Source organism: Panthera pardus, unplaced genomic scaffold (assembly GCF_024362965.1).
Source record: "Panthera pardus isolate Hobbes unplaced genomic scaffold, ASM2436296v1 HiC_scaffold_16, whole genome shotgun sequence".
In the NCBI taxonomy this organism is placed as follows: Eukaryota; Metazoa; Chordata; class Mammalia; order Carnivora; family Felidae; genus Panthera; species Panthera pardus.
Window position 1 is genome coordinate 10,604,561 of NW_026526721.1, and position 19,239 is coordinate 10,623,799.

Sequence of the window (19,239 nt, forward strand, 5' to 3'; positions counted from 1 at the left end):
TCTCCCTTTGAACCATCAGGCAGCTGTCCCACCCCACCCCACACTGAAGGCAATTTTATAAAAATGCCCCGAGTTATGGGAAAGAAAGGTCCTATGGGATTAAGAGCCGGTGCCCTACATTCAGGCCTCTGTGAGGGCTCTCACTTGTTGCTGAAATAAAGGCATCTACACAGACACAAAAAGAAGGGCATTCAGGGGAATAAGGGCGGGCGGGAGGGGTGGGCACTGGCTATGTCTTAGGTACGGGACCCTAAGTGGGTTAGGTGCCTCAGCTCGTCCAGCCCACCCTTAGGCATCATCTAAACCAGCCCTGCTCTGGTTCCCTGGATTCCATTTCTGTCCCAAACCACACTAACTGCCCAGAACCGTGGTCATAGGGACGCTCCAACTAAAGCCAAGAGAAGAGGCAGCTGAAAAGGGTTTGGTTTAACACTGTCTTGTCCATGAGTCTGTTCAATAAAGATCTACTCAACAAAATAAGGCACAAGGGTAGAAATGGCACAAAACACTGGGTGCCCTTAACCAGAAAACCCGAAGCCCCGTTCCGAAAGATGAAATTGTAAATATGAAATGTAAAGATGAAATAATAAAAGAAGATTTTCTTTTAGGAAATTTGGGATGCTTGCTGAGCCAACGAATGAACTCAGAAGTCAATCCACGGATCAGGGATCCCCAAAACACGCTGATAGTTAGCACACTACCACACTGTGAATAGAAGCATCCAGGCTTCCAGTGTTTTTGACTTGTCAACACATCCTCCAGCTCTAGGGGACAGTGCCATTGGGGCGAGAAGAGAGGCTCAACCAGAGTAGGGTCAGCTTCTGGAGTTTTGCTGGCTGTACTCTACTCCTGACCTAGTGTTGATACGCACTGTGTCGAGAACATTCTGAAATCCCGCCTACAGTGGACGGTGTTGGAGAAATACAGAGCCGTAAACCCACTTCGCACAGTATTCTCGGTGAATATGTTGGATAATTTCAGGGGATTTTTAACTCTTTCCATTTGGATTCAGATGCCATCGGTGCAGGAAGTAGGAACTTAATAATACTCTACAAACCTTGAATAGCTAATTCAACCTAAGTCATCAGAATAAGGTGTGCCATAGGCTTGTGGTTCTGAAAATCTGGACTACTGGTTTAAAAAAAATCCATTACTGAAATGTGACTCACTGATACCTTTTAGGGGAAGGACATGCTTAATAAGGAAGCTTCATTCCTGGGAAAGATGATGTGAGTTGAATTGATATATTGACTGATTTTCCCACGGACACAATGATACAACAGGAGATTATTTTCTTGGCCCAGAACTAACAGAACAGCTTTTATAGAAATGCCCAAACAACCACAAAATTGGGGAAGGAGGAGCCTACGAAAGATAAAGTTTTCTAAAGGATATATAAACCCCCTAAGCGGGTGACAGAGACAACGTGAGAAAAACCAATAGAAATGGGACAGAGAGTGCCAGTCCCCAAGGCGCTAAATTCTTGGCTCATTTCCCAATTTCTGTATTTGGGGAGATTCTACCAGGGCAGCCACAGCAGCCGATATCCCCTGCTCTAACGGTGGAGTCCCTATTTTCCAGTCTCCCTTTCAACCGAGGGAAACCAGTCTTCTTGAAGCTCAGGTACAAGGCAAGCCATTTGCTGACGTGTGGTCTTTTTTCTGCCTGCACCCACTGCACAAGCTTTTCTCAGCTCAGCATCGCCCTCTCCCGTCTTCCTCCACAGTGTGTGCCAGCGAAGTAGAGTTCTTACGGGTCCTACCCCCACCTCTTGGTTAGGTGCAGGACGGAGCCTGGCAGTGTGGGGCCGGGGAGCTGGCCACCTGCAGCTGGGAGGGAAGAGGGCCCGTGGGCAGCTGAGCAGAAAAGCCAGACCGTGCCCTGCTGGGCTCCTGTTATCACCACCGATTACAGTGCCAAGGCAACTGCCAAGGTCAGTAGGAAGGGCTCTATCGGCTGCTTGCAGGCAAAAAGCCAACGATTCCAATAATTCCAGCTGTATCGTCACCATGACTACTGTGGGGTACAGACCATCCGGAAGGCTTCTGGTTTTTACATTTTCTGCAAGGCAGAGAGGGAAGGCTCCTTGGACGGGAAACCACCCCTTCGGCCCCACTGTCTGTGTCTCTCGCCTTCCCTCTTCCGCCATCTAGTGGTGCGACAAGATATCCAGTGGGGACAGCAACAAACCAACTCTACGGCAGAAGGAAGGGTCCTCGCAGAATGGGAACCAAACGGATAGACCCTCTGTTTCACCACACTTAGGAGGAATGAAGAGAGAGGCCGTTCAGCCCCTCGCTTTCGTATCTTTGTCGGTAGAGTTTATCGTTATACTAGCATTATCATGTGACACAAATCGCACGCATCCCACTTCTTGTAAGCCTGTAAAGGAAAAATGTATCATCAGTGCAGCAAAGCCTATTTTAGAAAAGGAAAATTGAGTATTTTGTTTTTCTTACATAAATACGAGCCTACCCTCTTGATAACGCTTCTCAAGACTGATTTTGTTGGCACATCCAGCCAATGATTTAGGCTGTCTGTCCCCAGGGGAGCGGAGAGATGGGCCCATTGGCTGCACCTTATTCATCTATTATGTTTATTAAGTTTCTTACTCCGGTCCGCACACAAAAAAGATATGCTCTATTTTGAAATGTGCTTCTCACTCTTCCTACCCTTAGAACTTAAGAACAATTTAATGCATCGTTGATACCTGGATCCTCAGAAATATGTTTTCGGTCTTAAAACTTTTTGAAACATAGATCTGAACCTTTCAAAAAGCCTATTAATCCTAACTACGTTCCCAGGTATGTATAGTATTTATTCTTTTCAACAGCCATAACAATCGATGTATTATTGCATGGATCAGGTGGCTGGCCACCCTTGACCCACATAACTTAATCACTGAGTCAAATTGCTCTTAGCTTTAAATTCTGGCCAAAGGCTTAGTCGTGTTCGTATTCATTGTCACAGTAGGTGGAATCAAGTCATAAGAAGTACACGGACGAACAGAATGGAACTTACTATTTATCCTCGTGTACGAATTATGCTTTAAAAACTCCAGGGCTATTTTTAATCCTTATTTAATAATATGGCCGGATACCAACTGAAGCTTTTACACGGACATGAAAAGCTTATTTCCTTGTAAAATTCTCACAAGGAATTATTACAACAAAGGAACATCTTGTTCTGGAAAGCCTGCTTAATAATGCAGCCTGTTTTTATATACCCTGGTGGTTTGCGTTCTTGAATGGATGAGAATATTCCAATCCTTGCAGTGACTGCACAGGGAAAAAATGCACACGGCAGACAGAAGATCTGGCCACACGGAACCTCCTGTGTCTCCTGGACCTGCCTTAAACTACTCCATACCTCTCACCATGGTCCTATCTTTTGACCCAACCAGATTTCACCAGCTTAGAAGACACATAAGCCACACATCCCAGTTACTTATCGCCGATGAACAAATGACCCCAAACTTAACAGAGGGGGCTGCTTTTTTTTTAATCTCTCGTGCTCTCATAAATCAAGAATCTGGACAAGGCTCTGGATTAGGTGATCCTTCCTTTCCATGTGGCATTGACAAAGGTCACTCAGTGGTGTTCAGCTGGTGGAGGGGCCGATCTGAGGGGTCCAAGGCAGCTTCTCAAACGTGTCTACTGTCTGGGCAGCGTGGCCGGAAGGCTGGGCTCCACCGGGATTGTCAAACAGAGCACCGGCAGGTGGTCCCTCCAGCTGGTGGCCTCAAGACAGGCAGTGAACAAGGCAGAAGGTGCACAGCCTTTTATAGCAAAAGCCACACAGCATCACTCCCTCCATATTCTAGTGGTGACCAGGCAGTCACCAGGGTCTGGCCAGCTTCAGAGGGAGGAGAATCAGACCCCACTTCTCAGTGGAAGGAGGGTCAAAGAATTCGCAGCCATCCTTAACCCACCACCTGAAGATGTGACTGCACGATGTGCGGAAATGCTCAAATCATTTATTTATAGACCCAGTTCTTTACGTGCTTGAACTGGCTTAAGAAAATGTCAGCAGTGCCTAAAAGCAGCGGAGTTATTTTTTTATGTTCAGTGATGGGCAGAGCAGCATCTGTGCAGAACTTACGACAGCAAATGTCAATATGTGGAGAGTGACAATCTTACGTTATTGCCGCTGCTTATGACTCAGGGTCATAATATATTGGTTAAAGTGGCAATTAACAAAAAAATGTCCTTCTCATATCTGATGTGTTAATACCTCTGAGTTTTCTTAAGCATTAAATTCTCTGTAAAGTTAAACGACACAAAGAAACCATTGAGCTGCAACCCAAAACTTCATCCAGTCTGACCTTTTATGGGAATAGCGTCGAAGGCAGCCAGCCTGGGGCTCAAACAAAGGGAACAAAGTTGGGGGTGGGGATTAAGTCAGTCCAGGATTCTTCGAACTCACCGCCTCCCTGACACCAAAGGCACCGAAAAGGTATTAATTTCCCTCATTTAGGAAGAAAGCCCATGTCCCTGTATCTCCAGACCAATAGCGCTTTTATTCTATGTGGGCTTCAAAGCATGTGATGTCTGTGATGTGCAGTGTCTTAGACATGCCTCTGGCTGTTGTCCTAAGGGCCCCATCAGTCCCTTCGTGTGCCCCCACTCAGGGAAGAGAACAGCGACTTCCTGCCCCAATTCGTCTTTCCCTCCACCCACCATGGTTAGAGGTGGGCCTGGGGCACCCAAGGGGTGATGCTGGGGGTGCATAATGAGGCTCTTCCTACTGGACCACGGCATCTTCAGGCCCCAGGAAGGTTAGAAAAACACAAAGATAAAGCCTTGGGGGCACTTGGGCGGCTCAGTCACTTGAGCACCGGACTTAGGCTCAGGCCATCATCCCATGGTTCATGAGTTCGAGCCCCACATCAGGCTGTCTGCTGTCAGTGCAGAGCCTGCTTGAGGTCCTCTGCTCGCCCCTCCCCTCCCTCACTAGTTCTCTCTCTCTCTCTCTCTCTCTCTCTTGAAAATAAAATAAACATTAAAAAAAAAAGATAACGCCTTGGGCAGAATGGGTCCAGATTTTCTCCTCTCCCTGCAGCTGGCCACGCCCTCTAGGGGGAGAGTCTTGCTGGCCCAAAGGCAGGAGAGCACAGCTTCTGAAAGGGGACCCAAGCCTCTTGCTACTCCAGAACTGCTTGGGACTCACACACTCAGAAGCAAAAGGGGGTGTGGGGGCAAGTCTCTATTTAATTGGCATGGTACCCTTCTCCTTCATAAGCATGAATGGCTGCTTCGTAGAGATGACAAAGAAATGACTGTAGAAAGGACACGTGGAGTGCCCCAGATCTCAGCTCGAGGCCCGCCTCGTCCGTGTGTTGTAATTACGGTAATTATATGGCATTGACATTTGCTGTAGTAAATCCTGCAGACAGGTTGCTCTGTCCATCACTGAATATAAATAAACAAACAAACAAACAAATAAATAAATAAATAACTCCGTTGCTTTTAGGCACCGCTGACACTTTCATAGTTCAAGTGAGTAAAGAACTGTGTCTATAAATAAACGATCTGAGCATTTCGCACCCTCTGACATCACGTGAAATCACGTGATTGCGCAATTCCCATAAAGATGGCTGCAAATTCTTTCACCCTCCTCCCACCGAGAAGCGGGGTGTGAATCTGGCCAGCCCCCTGGGGACCACCTGGTCACCAGCAGGATATGGTGGGAGCGATGCTATGTGGCTTTTGCTATAAAAGGCTGTGCACCTGCTGCCTCGTTCACTGTGTGTCTGGAGGCCACCAGCTGGAGGGACCACCTGCCGGTGCTCCATTTGACAATCCCGGCTGAGCCCCGCCTTCCGGCCACGCTGCCCGGACAGTGGACACGTGTGCGAAGCTGCCTTGGACCCCTCAGATCGGCCCCCCCTACCAGCTGAACACCACCGAGTGACCTCCGTCTATCTCCCCCGTTCCGTTCTTTCACTGTACCGCTTCCTATAGTCTCCTGCCATACAAATAGAAAGCCAAAGATGATTTGCAACATGCACACAGCTTGAACAGCTGTTCGATTACTGTGCTCAGACACAAGCCGATGTCTGCGAGTGCCAAGTGACGCGTGAGGCATTCACGGCTAACTGGGAATGTTCGAGATGACCCAATTTACACTCTGCAAACTGACCACCCAATTCTTTGTACCTGATGCGGTAGCCACGCGTGTACATTACCATCGTCCACTTACCCGTCTATTACACACAGCACAGTCTTCCCAACGCAAGAGACTGCAGCAGAAGGGCAGAGCCCAGGCTGTCTGAGGTCTAGAGGCCAAATCCCCCCCTTTAGGGATCACTGCCCAGCCTGCTACCCTATTTCTCCCACCTGTTCCAGCAAACCGCCCCCCCACACACACACACACACACTCCCCTTCCTCACTCTAGCCATTGCTTCTGGATCACTCTCTAGGCTGAAAGCTCTAGAAAAGCAGGGGCTGTGTTCATCACTGTTTGTCACTGTTGTACCCCGGCCCCAAACACAGGGTCTGCTACTTGGCGGGCACTCAATCAATATTTGCTTTAAATAGCCGCGTGAGTCCAAAACACCACTCTGGAGTTTAGAAGACTGAAAGGCACCTCTTACCTCTCCCCACAGCAAAAGACTCAACTTTCATGTGGCCAACCAAGCACCCAAGGGAGGAGAACCAGGGAGTTTGGGTAGAGCTCACAAAGCCAATAAAAATCTAGAATTAGAGACTATTTTTAATCTGATGATTTCTTACACAAACATATAAGATTTGACTTCCCTTGCTGTGTGAATAAGTATATATCAACTGTTCTCCATAGAGCTACCCCCTCCCCCAAAGCTTCAAAAGTATCTCCCCGAATGATCTTTGATATCTGAGTGTTTCAGTTCCCCCTCCCACTAATTAAACATAAGCTCTGAGCAGTCTTTCACAATTCACTGGATCCCTACAAATAGGCTATGGCATCATTCTCTGTACATTTTGGTCAATTCTTTGGACAGATGGAGGCAGAAATAGAACATCTGGCGAGGAGACAACCTCAGAAATGATATTTTGATATCACTGCATCACAGACGATTACTTTTCACGATGGTTTTTATTTGTGGGACTCAAATACATTCCAGTAGGTGGCATGCCAAGATCAGAGCGATGTAGCCGTGTGGCATGAAATGATCCCGCTATCTTAGATATTTGAAATTTTGTTTTGAATGGGAATTCTTACCATGTAAGAAAGAACTTAATTCTCAAAGGGCGTGTGCTTGATAAAGTGTAACGTGCTAATTAAAAAGAAAGGGAGAGAGGCAAGAATTGAAATACCTAATCCCTCAGGACTTAAGAAGTTATAGAATATAAAGTAAAACAGAGGATTTGAGGATTCCAGTAAATTAAGGGGCGCCTGGGTGACTCAGTCGGTTAAGCAGCCAACTTCAGCTCAGGTCATGATCTCGTGGTTCATGAGTTCGAGCCCCGCGTCGGGTTCTGTGCTGACAGCTCGGAGCCTGGAGCCTGCTTCGGATTCTGTGTCTCCCTCGCTCTCTTCCCCTCCCCCACTCGCACTCTGTCTCTCTCACAAATAAACAAACATTAAAAAAAAAAAAAAGATTACAGTAAATTAAGTTGGGGATGTCATTTTATTTTTAATGTTTATTTATTTTTGAGAGCGAGAAAGAGAGAGCGGGGGAGGGGCAGAGAAGCAGAGAGACAGAGAATCCCAAGCAGGCTCCACGCTGTCAGTGCAGAGCCCGACACGGGGCTCCGTCCCACAAACTGTGAGATCATGAGCTCAGCCAAAATCAAGAGTCAGACACTTCATCAACTGAGCCACCCAGGCGCCCCTGAAGTTGGAGAGTTTAAGAGTGCTGTCCCAGCCTATGCTTTGTTTTCCCGCGCATCAATTCCAACAAGTTACCAAGACTGAAAGGATAAATTACTCCAGCACAAATAGTCAAAACAGTCCAATAAAAATATATGCAGCCCACATGAAAGACAATGGTCTAACTTCCTTAATACAAAAATTAGGAAAAATAAGGTCAAACATTCATTTGAAAAATGGGCAAAGGACAAAAGTGAGCTGCTCACAGAAAAAAAGATGTCAATAGTTGTTAAATATAAAAGTATACTCAACCACACATACACCAAAAGAGATATGATCTAAGAAGTGAGCTTCTGAGGCACCTGGGTGGCTCAGTCAGTTGAGCGTCCGACTTCGGCTCAGGTCATCATCTCACGATCTGTGAGTTCGAGCCCCGTGTCGGGCTCTGTGCTGACAGCTCAGAGCCTAGAGCCTGCTTCTGATTCTGTGCCTCCCTCTCTCTCTGCCCCTCCCCCGCTCATGTTCTGTCCCTCTCTCTCTCTCTGTCAAAAATAAATAAACATTAAAAAATTTGTTTAAAGAAGTGAGCTTCCATATGTGATTACATATGCACAGAGGGATATTCATTACAGGGTGGTTTAACATCCAAAAGAAGAAACTAATGGGGCGCCTGGGTGGCTCAGTAGGCTAACCGTTGGGACATCTGCTCAGGTCATGATCTCACTGCTCGTGAGTTCAAGCCCCACATTGGGCTCTCTGCTGTCAGCATGGAGCCCCCTTCAGTTCCTGTCTCCCTCTGCCCCTCCCGAGCTCATGCTTTCTCTCTGTTAAAAAAAAAAAAAGGAAACTACCTAAATATCCACCTATGGGAGACTGACCACAAAGTACATCTATCACTAGAAAACTATGAAATTTTTAACTCGATCAGAGTTAAATTTTTAGCTCGATCAGAATTTAATCAAGCTACAGGTACAATGGGGAATGATATCTAAGATATACCATTAAGTAAAGAAAGCAAGATGTAACCCAATGTATTTCCAGTGTACTACTTTATATGAAAACAAAATTGGGTGTGGTACTTTTAAAAAAATATGTCTGTGAGGGATGTCTGGGTGGCTCAGTCAGTTAGGCATCCAACTTTGGCTCAGGACATGATCTCACAGTTCGTGAGTTCGACCCCCATGACAGGCTCTCTGCTGTCAGCACAGAGCCTGCTTCCGATCCTCTGTCTCCCCCTCTCTCTGCCCCTCCTGCACTCCCACTCTCTCTGCCTCTCTGTGCACATGCATGGTCTCCCTCTCTCTCTCGCAAAAATAAATAAACATTAAACATCTAAAAAAATAAAATAAAATAAATAAGACAGAAATCACAGTGTGTGACTTCTGAGACTTGGTCATAAAAGGCATTGTGGCTTCTTCTCTCTTGGATCCCTGCTCTAAGAAAAGCCAGATGCCATGTTGTGCCAACATGAGAGCAGCCCATGAAGAAAGCCCCGAGTGGTGAGGATTCGAACCGCTTGCCAACAGTCATGTGAGTCAGCCACATTGAAAGTAGATCCTCCCCTGCCCCAACCAATCCCTCAGATGAGACCACAGCCTTGCGAACGTCACATCTAGCAATCTCATAAGCTAGAACTACCCGACCAAGAAGACCCCAGATTCCTAACACAGAGAAGCCGTGAATAACAAATGTTTGCTGTTTTAGGTGCTAAGTCTCAGAGTAATTAATTTATTACACGGTGATAGGTAACTAATGCAGTGAGGATATTTACATGCCAGCTTCAATATGCACAGAATACCCCTGGAAAGAGATTCAGCGACTGTCTCCAAGAAGAAAAACTGAGAAGCTGGACCTCAGGGGTGGAAAAAGACTGACTTTTTATTGTATCGTATTTCATTGTATCTTTTTTTAAGGTTTATTTATTTTTGACAGAGCAAAAGCAGGGGAGGGGCAGAGAGAGGGAGACAGAGGATTCAAAGCAGGCGTTGCACTGACAGCAGTGAGCCCGATGTGGGGCTTGAACTTACAAACCAGGAGATCACGACCTGAGCCAAAGTCAGACGCTAATCTGACTGAGCCACACAGGTGCCCCTCATAGTATCTTTTTATATTTATAATCTCTGTTTTATTTCAACCTCACCTAAACCAAGATTAGGGGCCTCGTAGAAAAATAACATTTCCAAAAATAAGTATGAGATATTCAGCGTCTTAAATATTTTTCACTGTGATAGACACTGCTGATTCTTTACTCAACAGCCATTCCTCTTCTTCCTTGCTAAATAAAACTCCAATTTTGTGCCAAAGGCCATGTATCTAGTCCCAGGTCACAAATCAAAAGGGGTGTAACTATGGGTCAGCAAACCTTCTCTTAAAGGGCCGGAGAGTAAATATTTTAGGCTTTGCAGCATCCAGCTGAAAATGGAATTGGATACCATCTCCCTACGGGAAGGAGAATGGTGTGCCAGAAAACACGGCGACGTCTATACTGCGGACAGAGTATCTCCCTCTACCCCCAACTATGCCCAAATACAAAGCCCAGTTCATGAATCAGCACTCTGTCAGAAAAAAAAAAAAAAAAAGTAGAAAAAATTGATGGGAAAGGAGTCTAGGAGATTTCAATATCCACCTCCCCAACTCTCGGAGAAAACCCTCCTTTGCTGAACGTCGCAGGAGCTCACAGGGTGGCGAGAGCAAAGGCAGCCTGTTTTCAAAAATCTTCAAGAACTTGCACTAGGGATCATCGGAGGGACCCACTCCCTGTGTCTCCCCAAATACATCAAATCGACAAACACCTTAGTGACTACCACTGTATCTGCGGGTCTTCCGGCTATATATTCCTACAGCCTCCTACTCATCTTCGCTGCCTCTTCCCCTTCCTGCCAGCATTAACTGGGCGCCTACTGTGTGCCAGACCCTGTGCTGGGGGCGGGGGGGGCTGGAGGACAAAAGTGAGCACATCAGTGTAGTCCCTGCTATCGCCAGCATTCAGTGCTCGGTGTCTGTCCTCTGGGCTAGACAGTAAACTCCATGAGGGCAGGGACCCTGTCGGTCTTGCCTGACGTTGGGTCCCCAAACTGTAGCACACTGTCTGACACACAGTAGGTGACAAATTCACATGCGCTAGGTTAAGGGATGCATCGACAGCACTGTGACCTACTTGAACCGAAACCATGGCTCAAGAGCTTTGTACTTTCTACGTTCCTTCAAAGGCTGGGTTTTGACTTTTCTGCATATGGGAAACTAAAGAGTAAATTCACATGCCGAAAGGACCCGGTGTGGTGTTTCTGAAGGTATCTTGCCGATCTTCAGGTATCTGTTTCTGAAGGTATCTACAGGTACAGACAGATATCCACAGGATATCTGAGTGGCCTCGTTGGGTCACCTTGGACTGATGCCACCGGCATCCACCTGGGCATTTACCTACCATTACCAAAAGGCACCGACCGAGAGCTTCCAATGAGCCCACGGCCCTGCCAGCGTGGGGAGAGGGACCACCACCCCGCCCCCGACCCCGTGTGCAATGTGTGTGCAGGTGTATCAGACGTTAGCTTAACACCGCATTCCACCTCGGTTTCCACCCCAACTACCTCTACTGACTTCATAAATGTATTTGCAGGCAAGTTGTATCAGATGCTCAGAACACAAGGGACAAAAACGTCATTCTGCAGGGAGACGTAAAGTCCTAGGAGTGCACCTTTGCCCATTTCCCTTCAGGGCGCGGGGTCACAGCCCACACACGATGATGAAAATACGACCTCCCTCTCGAGCTCCTCGGTGACCAAGCCCCGCAAGACAGGTCTTGACATGTTCTCTCCTGGCAGAAGGTGCCTAGATTGCTGCAGCCAACTGGTCTACCAGGAGCCAGTCAGCTGCTGCTCTGGACACATACCTACCCCTCCTCTCCTGCCGTGGTGGCCACGTGGTGTGGCCCTGCTTGGCTGCCTCCATTCATTTATTTACTTATTTACTTATGTTGGGGGGCAGTTCTCCACGTCAATGCTGCATGGTAATAGTTAAATATATGGTGTCTAAAAACCTAATTTCAGAAATTCCTAGACTCTGGCCCAGGATTACTCATTGGTCACACTGAGGTTTTTTTTAAGTCATGTGACATTTGCCAGGAAATCTATAACTCAGATTGTCCTACGCCTAGACCCTGCCTCAAAGTACACACGCTGGATTAGAAGCCCCAAATCTGTAAGCAAGACTTCCTTAGCGACTAAGTCCCCACAGCTGGTGAAGTCCCTACTTTATCCTTTGTTGTCAGTATTTTGTTTGTCGTTTGTTATTGTTCTGTTGGTATGTTATTATGTTGTTACCCTTTGTTATGAGTGAAGAAGAAATGACTCTTTCTTACTAAATACACTGCAGGGTTACCTTATAATTTGATGACAAATAATTAACACTTCTTTGTAAATAAAATAAAAGAATTAGCATGATCAGAAATTAATTTCCCATACAATAATTCAAGGAAGCTTTCCTGGGCCTGTTCTATACGATTTTGGCTCTTTTACAAGAATACGTACTTGCGTACTTACGGAATAAAACAAAATGGCAAATTAGTAGGATGAGAATTTTCACAAAGATGGAGATTATAAACCACCGGGTGGTTAAAAGTAGAAGCAGATTTTATTAGCACATGTCACTGGGTCATATGTCATTACTTTGTGGTATGTTTGCAACCAATGTATGTATTTTAAAAAACAGGGGGAAAAGCAAAAGTTAAAAATCACAAATAAAATATGGGCCAATTAATGATGACGGTGTTGGCCAGGCCGTCAGGAGATGTTTGAAATGCTTGCAGTACTCTCCCTGAAAAAACAAATCTGTGAATTCTGCACTCCAGTAATGGCACAGAAAAACTTGACATGTTTACAAAACCCAGAAGGTCAGATGTCGATTATGGAGTAGAGCCCAGAGAAGAAGCCCAAAGAAAGCTAAAGCTGGCAAAGAAATTCTATTTTGAACTAATTTAAGGATTTTAAATCAAAAGTTAAGAATTAGCAAACTCAAAAGATACAAGCGTCTAAGAGGTTTTTGCTCGGGGCCCCTGGGTGGCTCCGTTGGTTAAGTGTTGGACTCTTGGTTTCAGCTCAGGTCATGATCCGGTTCATGGGATCAAGCCCTGGGTCAGGGCCTGCACCAACAGCATGGAGCCTGCTTGGAGTTCCCTCTCTCTCTTTCTCTCTCTCTCTCTGCCCCTCCTCTGCTCACGTGCACACACACACTCTCTCTCTCTCTAAATAAATTTTAAAACATTTTTTAAAATAAATAAATGAAAGGTTTTTGCTTGATTTCTACTTTGGGGTCTTTTTTTGTTTTTAAGTAGAATGATTTGAAGGTGGAAAAATTAAAGGGGATGCCTTAACAATCCTATGAGGCACATCTGAAGTGACCCTCAGAATTTCTGTCAAAAAGTAGTTGCTTAAAAACCCATCTCCCTAGTTGGAGATCTGTTTTCTTACCCTTTTTTGTTTTTGTTTTTTTTAAGTAGGCTTCACACCCAGCACAGAGCCCAGTGTGGGGCTTGAACTCACGACCCTGAGATCAAGACCTAAGCTGAGATCAAGAGTCGCATGCTTAGCCAACTAAGCCAACTAAGCCCCTCAGGCTCCCCTGGAGATCTGTTTCTTTAAGAAAAAAAAAAGGGGGGGGGGGCACAAATGATCACCAAGATGATCATGTCAGAATAAAACAGTCTGGATAGCCCATATGGGGCTCTGCCCCTCCCCTGCTCACGCACTCACTCTCTCTCAAAAAAATAAATAAACAAATATATATTAAAAAAAAAAAAAAAAAAAGCCCCTTGCCTCCCGAGCAGGATCTGAGAAGAAAAATGTATTTTTACTTTCCATAACATTCCTATCCCCAGAGAATGGAGGTAATTAGGTATCTAGAGAGATTTTTCCTTTAAAGAAAAAAAGGAGGGCAGGGATGAAATGGACAGGGGACCATTTCTGTGCAAAAGCAATAGAAGTTTGTGGAAGCTAAGCAGATATAACCATAAGAACACAGGTTTGCACCATGCTTATCTCAAGCCATGGTACTATTCTAAGTGCTTTACATAATCTAATTCTTGAACAACCTCACCGGTAGGTACTATTATTATCCCCACTTTATCCATAAGCAGTAAAGGCTTAGACAAGTTAAGTAGCTTGCCCAAGGTCACACTGCAAGAGAGCAGCAGAGCCAGGATTTGATCCCCTGGCTGTGGGTCCATGCTATTGATTACCATGGTAACCGTGGCTGTCGTGCACACAGGCACCCATTCAAATCTTCATCGTGTTCCAGACCTGTGCTCCACATGGAGGGGAGAAGATGAATTTCACACAGTCAAGGGAAGAGGTGAAACACACAGGACGTGAGTGGACTTTCAACAGAGGGACACCCAACCCAGACTGGGGTTGGAAAAGGCTCCCCAGAGGAGATGATTCCCCATGATGAATCCAGACACCCCGCAGGGGGCAGGGAGAGAGTCGAGATGGAAAAAACTTGATTCAGGCAGAAGGTACAGCACCTGCAAAATCTCCGGGCAGGAAAGAATGTGTTTCGCTCAAGGAAAGGTAACTCGTTCAATATGGCTGCCATAGTGGTACCATCGGTAACAAAGGGGGGCGGGGGGGGGGGGGGAGACATCCAGACAACACCAAAGAGGCAAGAATAACATCATGAGGGACTGACCTTGTGGCCGGGCTAAGGGGTGTGGACTTATCTGAAATTCTGCAATAAACAACTGAAGAATTTTACACGTTGGAACAACGTGTAGCTCACTGGCTGTCACCAAGGGCCTGGGTTGGAGACAGTGGAGAATGGAAGCAGGACAAGGTAGGAAGGTGTTACTGTATTTCCGAACTGTAACAAGAGGCTGGAAAGATGTGCTGGAATCAGGTGGCCATGAGACCAGAGCAATGGGAATTTTTCAGATCAAGAGCAGATTTGGGGCACACACCACAGGCAGGGCATTTGGCTCTTCCCCTCCCCCTTCCCCCTCCTTCTCCTTCCCCTTCCCTACAAACTTCTAGCTCCCAGAGGCCCTTTGGAGGGGCTGTGCCCTTAGGTTCTATCCCAACGCATAATCTTAAAAGGCCCCAGGGTTTTCAAAAAAGCTCTGTAACAGCCCTTTCCCACTAGTGAAGAAATACATGCCCTCTCCTCCCTAACCCCCTTGCCACCCAAACAATTCTTGAAATTCTGATGTTAATCACTTTGGAAACATTTCTCCTTTTGCTTATTAGAATTTGCTTACATTCCCCGCAAGGAGCTTTAGGTCCTAACTGGCTTCTATAAGCCTGAAAGTATTCTGGAAGGATTATGATTCAACATGCAATGCACATTCTTGGCCTTATTATCTGCTGCTTTCCTGGTCTGGCCACAGGTCTTCAGAACGGGCTTTTTTAACTAAGATCCCCATGTGGGGGGCAGGGGGCAGGGGGTGGGGGTGGCTACCACTGGACCTCGCCTCTCATTTTTGATGCCTTGTAGAAATGCCTGTTTAAACTCAAACCTCAAAACGTACTCAGTCGTGCCCTACAGAGTCCCTAACAAATTCACTGTTCTCCTCCCATTTGAAGTAAGTTTGAAATACGACATAAAGGCAGATAGTGTTCAAGCCACCAGCATCTTGTAAACGTCCAGAATAAACATTAAAATGCTCAATAAACACCCTAATACGTCATAAATTTCCACTTTCCTTCCAAATAGACCTCATCGATTCTACCCACCAAAGAGGGATACTTTTGGGGGGCTGAAAACCCTGGCCAGCCCTGGGCCTCTGAAATCGGAGTCCTGGGGATACTTGTCGCATTACAACCTGTTTGCATTTTTCCCCCTCTTCAAGTATTAAGCTTTCTTTGGCGTCAACTGCTCTGAACATCAGTAGGGTGTGTCGCTTTTTTTCTTCTTTAAGTTAATTCTTCAATAACCTCCGGAGGAGAAGGGCCAGTTTGGATTTTCAGAGCAAAGGACAGTGGGGTGCTGGCCCTGCATCCCCCCACTTCCCCCGACTGCCTCCACCCAACCTCTTCGTTTCCAAACCATCGTGTCTCGCTGAAACGCTCCTTAAAACTCTCCCAAAACACCCAGGATGTCCTGCCTCCCTCCTAGGAATGGAAGTGACCCTCTTGACACTGGGGACCCCTGGAAGACCAAGACCAAAAATGGGAGGGGGCGTGCTAAGAGCTGGGGAAAGCTCAACTTACCTTCACGAAGAGGGTGATGTCGTGCTCCTGTCTCGGGGCCCCCTCTTCGGACGCCTCGCCGTCCTCCCCGCGGCCGTTCACCCGCGCGGTCTCGTCCGCGCCCTCGACGCTGCTCTCCTCCGCCAGGTGGTTGCTGAGCTCGGCCTCCGGCTCCGCGGCCCCGGTCGGCGCGGCCGCCTCTGGATGCGCGCTGCTGCTGTCGGGGGACTCCTCCTCGCCCGGCCCCTCCGGGCTGCGCTCTCGCCTCTCCTCCTCTGCCTCCTCCATCTCCTCCTGGGGTCCACCCTGGTCCCCTTCCTCGACGGCTTCCGCCCTCGCGTCCCCGGGGGCCGCTTCCTCCGACTCCCCTGTCCCCGGGGCCCCCGCCTCGTCGGCAGGCCCCGCCGCTGCATCCCGAGGCTCCCCCGCCAGCTCCCCGGGGCCGCACCCGCCAATCTCCGCCGCCGCGGCCTCCGTGGCCTCGGCCTGGGGCTGGGGGCTGCGGTCCCCTCCGTCCCGGGGTTCACCCTGGGTCCCGTGCGCCCCTCCCGCCTGCCCCGCTGCGTCCATGCTGGGCCCCTGCGCCCCCGGCGCGCTGCCTGCCGGTTCCCCCGGCCCTCGCTCCGCTTTCTCCTCCGCCCCGGGGGCCTCGGGCTCCCCGGGCTCCCCCTGAACCTCCGTCGCGGCCTCCCCCTGCGCGCCGCGCCCGGGGCTCGCGTCCTCCGTCTGCTCCCCGCCGCTCGCCCCCTCCTCTCCCTGGGGGCCGTCGGCACACCCCGGGGCGCCCTCCTCGGCCTCCGCCTCCCCTTGCGCCGCCCTCGCGCCCCGCGTCTCGGCCGCCGGGCCACCGTCCGCGCCGGGCTCACGCTCGCCCGCGCGCCCTCCGTCCCGGTCGGGGCTTTCTGCCCGGTTCACCGCGGCCGTCGCGGCTGCGCCCGCCCCCTCGCCCCTCGGCGCCTCCGCGGCGCCCTCGCTGGCCTCCTCCCGCTCCGCCTCCCCTCCCGCGGCCTCCGGCTCACCGGGTCTCTCCGCCACAGGCGCTGGGGCCTCGGGCGGCCCCTGGGGGCCTGGGGGCCCTCCCTCCAGCTCCGCTGCCTCGGCCATGGCCGCAGATCCCTGTCCTCCGCTGGGGACCCTTCCTTGACACTGCTGATGGGGCAAGGAGCCCTGGGCGAGGAGGTCGGTGCCGGAGGGGCCGCTGCACCCCTTCCAAAGGGACGCCTCGCTCTGGGCTCGGGTGGCGCAAAACGGGCTCGACCTCAAGACACTGCGCCCCTCGTCCCGGATTTAAGCTTTCTGTTATCTTCCTCCACCGCAACTGTTTCTCCCAGATTCAAGTCTGCTTCCCACCCAGACTCCAATTCCTACCCGGCTTCGCTGGAGGCGCGGGCCACCGAGATAGAGAGCGCGGCTGGGGAGGGCCTCTTAGCTCCCACACCCTTTGAAATGCCTGGCCCGCCGTCCAGGGACTGACCAGTAGTCATCGGTGCCAACTCCGTCCCCCTGGGGCTTGGGCGGGGTTTGCACCCCATCCTCTCCCGGCGTTCAGGTGGCCTGGGAGCCTGGCCAATGACAGCCTTTCCCGTGGCCCTTGTGAATTTCAGTGAAAAGATCCCGGTTCTCCTGGCAGCTTGGGTGTTTTCTGTAACAGCATCAAGTTCCAGAGCCATTTAAATCACACACACCCCCAACACCACACGCTGGGCACCCGAGTACCCAATCTCCACTCTCCCCCAGGGAGCCCAGGGTTAAGTTCCTCAGCTGATATCCAATGCAGATGCCCATGTTCCGCCTCAGTGTCCCCGAACAAAGGTGGTAAACCCAGAAAGCAAGAAGACAGGGAGACACCTTTCCAATTTTGCAGGACCCTCCTGAGAAGTTCCAGAGGCCCCTATAGAGAAGGAAGAGTCCGTCGAGGCACTTTGATCAGAGATGGGCTCTGTTGTGCATGAGGGAGCCCCCCCCCCCCTCAGGTATGACAAGTACAGCATCCTTGCACTGTGGAAAGGCTAGATCCTTTACCTCTCTGGTCCCTGAAAGACTCTCTAAGAGTCTATCTTGCAGATGCTCCTAGATTTTCCAAGCCCCCGGCCAGTGCTTTAGCCTGAGTTGTGTGTTAGGGCTTGGGGAGCTGTGGGTGTTGGGGTTTCGAATACAAGATTCGAAAGATGGGAGCTGTGGCATTCCCTGGGTCAGGAACTTCCTGGAATCACAAACTGGACACCTTCTCCCGAAGAAGAGGAAGTTAGGAGGAAAATTACGTGGTAAGTTCACTATGAGCTAGGCTAAATCATGTGGGTTACAGAGAGGAGGCTGGTGCCCAGGATGGCCCAGGATGGCCCAGGATGGCCCAGTCTAAGTGCGGTGGAGCAGGGAGCCCAACTCAAGACTGATTTGAGTCATAGGGCTCTTAATGGCTTTGACACTGTCCTGAGACACGTTAGTCGATCACATCTATAGAGGGCTCTGTTATCACTAAAAGACCAGAGGGGATCTTTGGTAGGGCTTGGAGTCACACATTTGGCTAATCACCGGGATGTCTCTGTCTAATACCCACTGACAGGTGACAAGACAGGAGCCCAGTGTCACCCAGATTCATGCCACCTTTCTTCAAGGTTGTGCCCTATCCAGAAAGGAAGGGACCGGAAGGTTCATCACCACAAAGCACGGCACATCTACTCAAAGCCCCACACTCACACATGAGAGCTAGACAGACATGTCAGACACAGGCCATGCTCTGCAAAAGCTCCCATCACCTAGAGAAAGGAATCCTGCTGCACTCACAAGGCCGGGAGATAGCCATGAGCCTCATTGCGTAAGGAAGGAGAAAAGCCAGCGCAGTCAGCCCCGAACAGCAAACACAGCACAGGACTGCCGTCCCTTTATGCAAACCCCGTGAGCACAGGACTGCGGTCCCTTGACGCAAACCCCGTGAGCCCTGGTGTGTTCCAGAAAACAGAAGTCCTGATTATAGGAGGGTTGGCATCTCTTAAAAACCTCCTTTTGAATCAAGCCTAGAGATGATTAATGGGAACTCAGTACAGTTGACTGGCTGGCTGAGAGCTGGTCCCCAGGAGTGTCCTTGTAGAGAAACAGCATTCATAAAGTCTATTCTGTCCTCGCAACGGACCCTACATCTCAAACAAGGTCATTTTATTCTATAGGATTAGGATTTAATTTTTTATAGTGTTTGGATTCGTTGACTTACACTGACATTGGCTTTCAAAATAACACCTTGCCTGGGCGCCTGGGTGGCTCAGTCGGTTGAGC

General features: G+C 49.0%; 1 protein-coding gene across 2 annotated transcripts in view; it reads right to left on the bottom strand.

Moving 5' to 3' along the window:
• The window catches only part of CLIC6 (chloride intracellular channel 6), a 42,656-nt gene extending 25,200 nt beyond the window's left edge, over positions 1 to 17,456 (bottom strand). The window contains exon 1 of one of the 2 annotated variants that reach the window (XM_053903097.1): positions 15,991 to 17,456. In XM_053903097.1, the coding sequence (XP_053759072.1) occupies positions 15,991 to 17,073 (1,083 nt within the window). In that variant the 5' untranslated portion in view covers positions 17,074 to 17,456. The remainder of the gene's footprint in view (positions 1 to 15,990) is intronic. The other variant, XM_019420272.2, reaches the window with a different exon arrangement.
• Between the last annotated feature and the right edge of the window lie 1,783 nt (positions 17,457 to 19,239).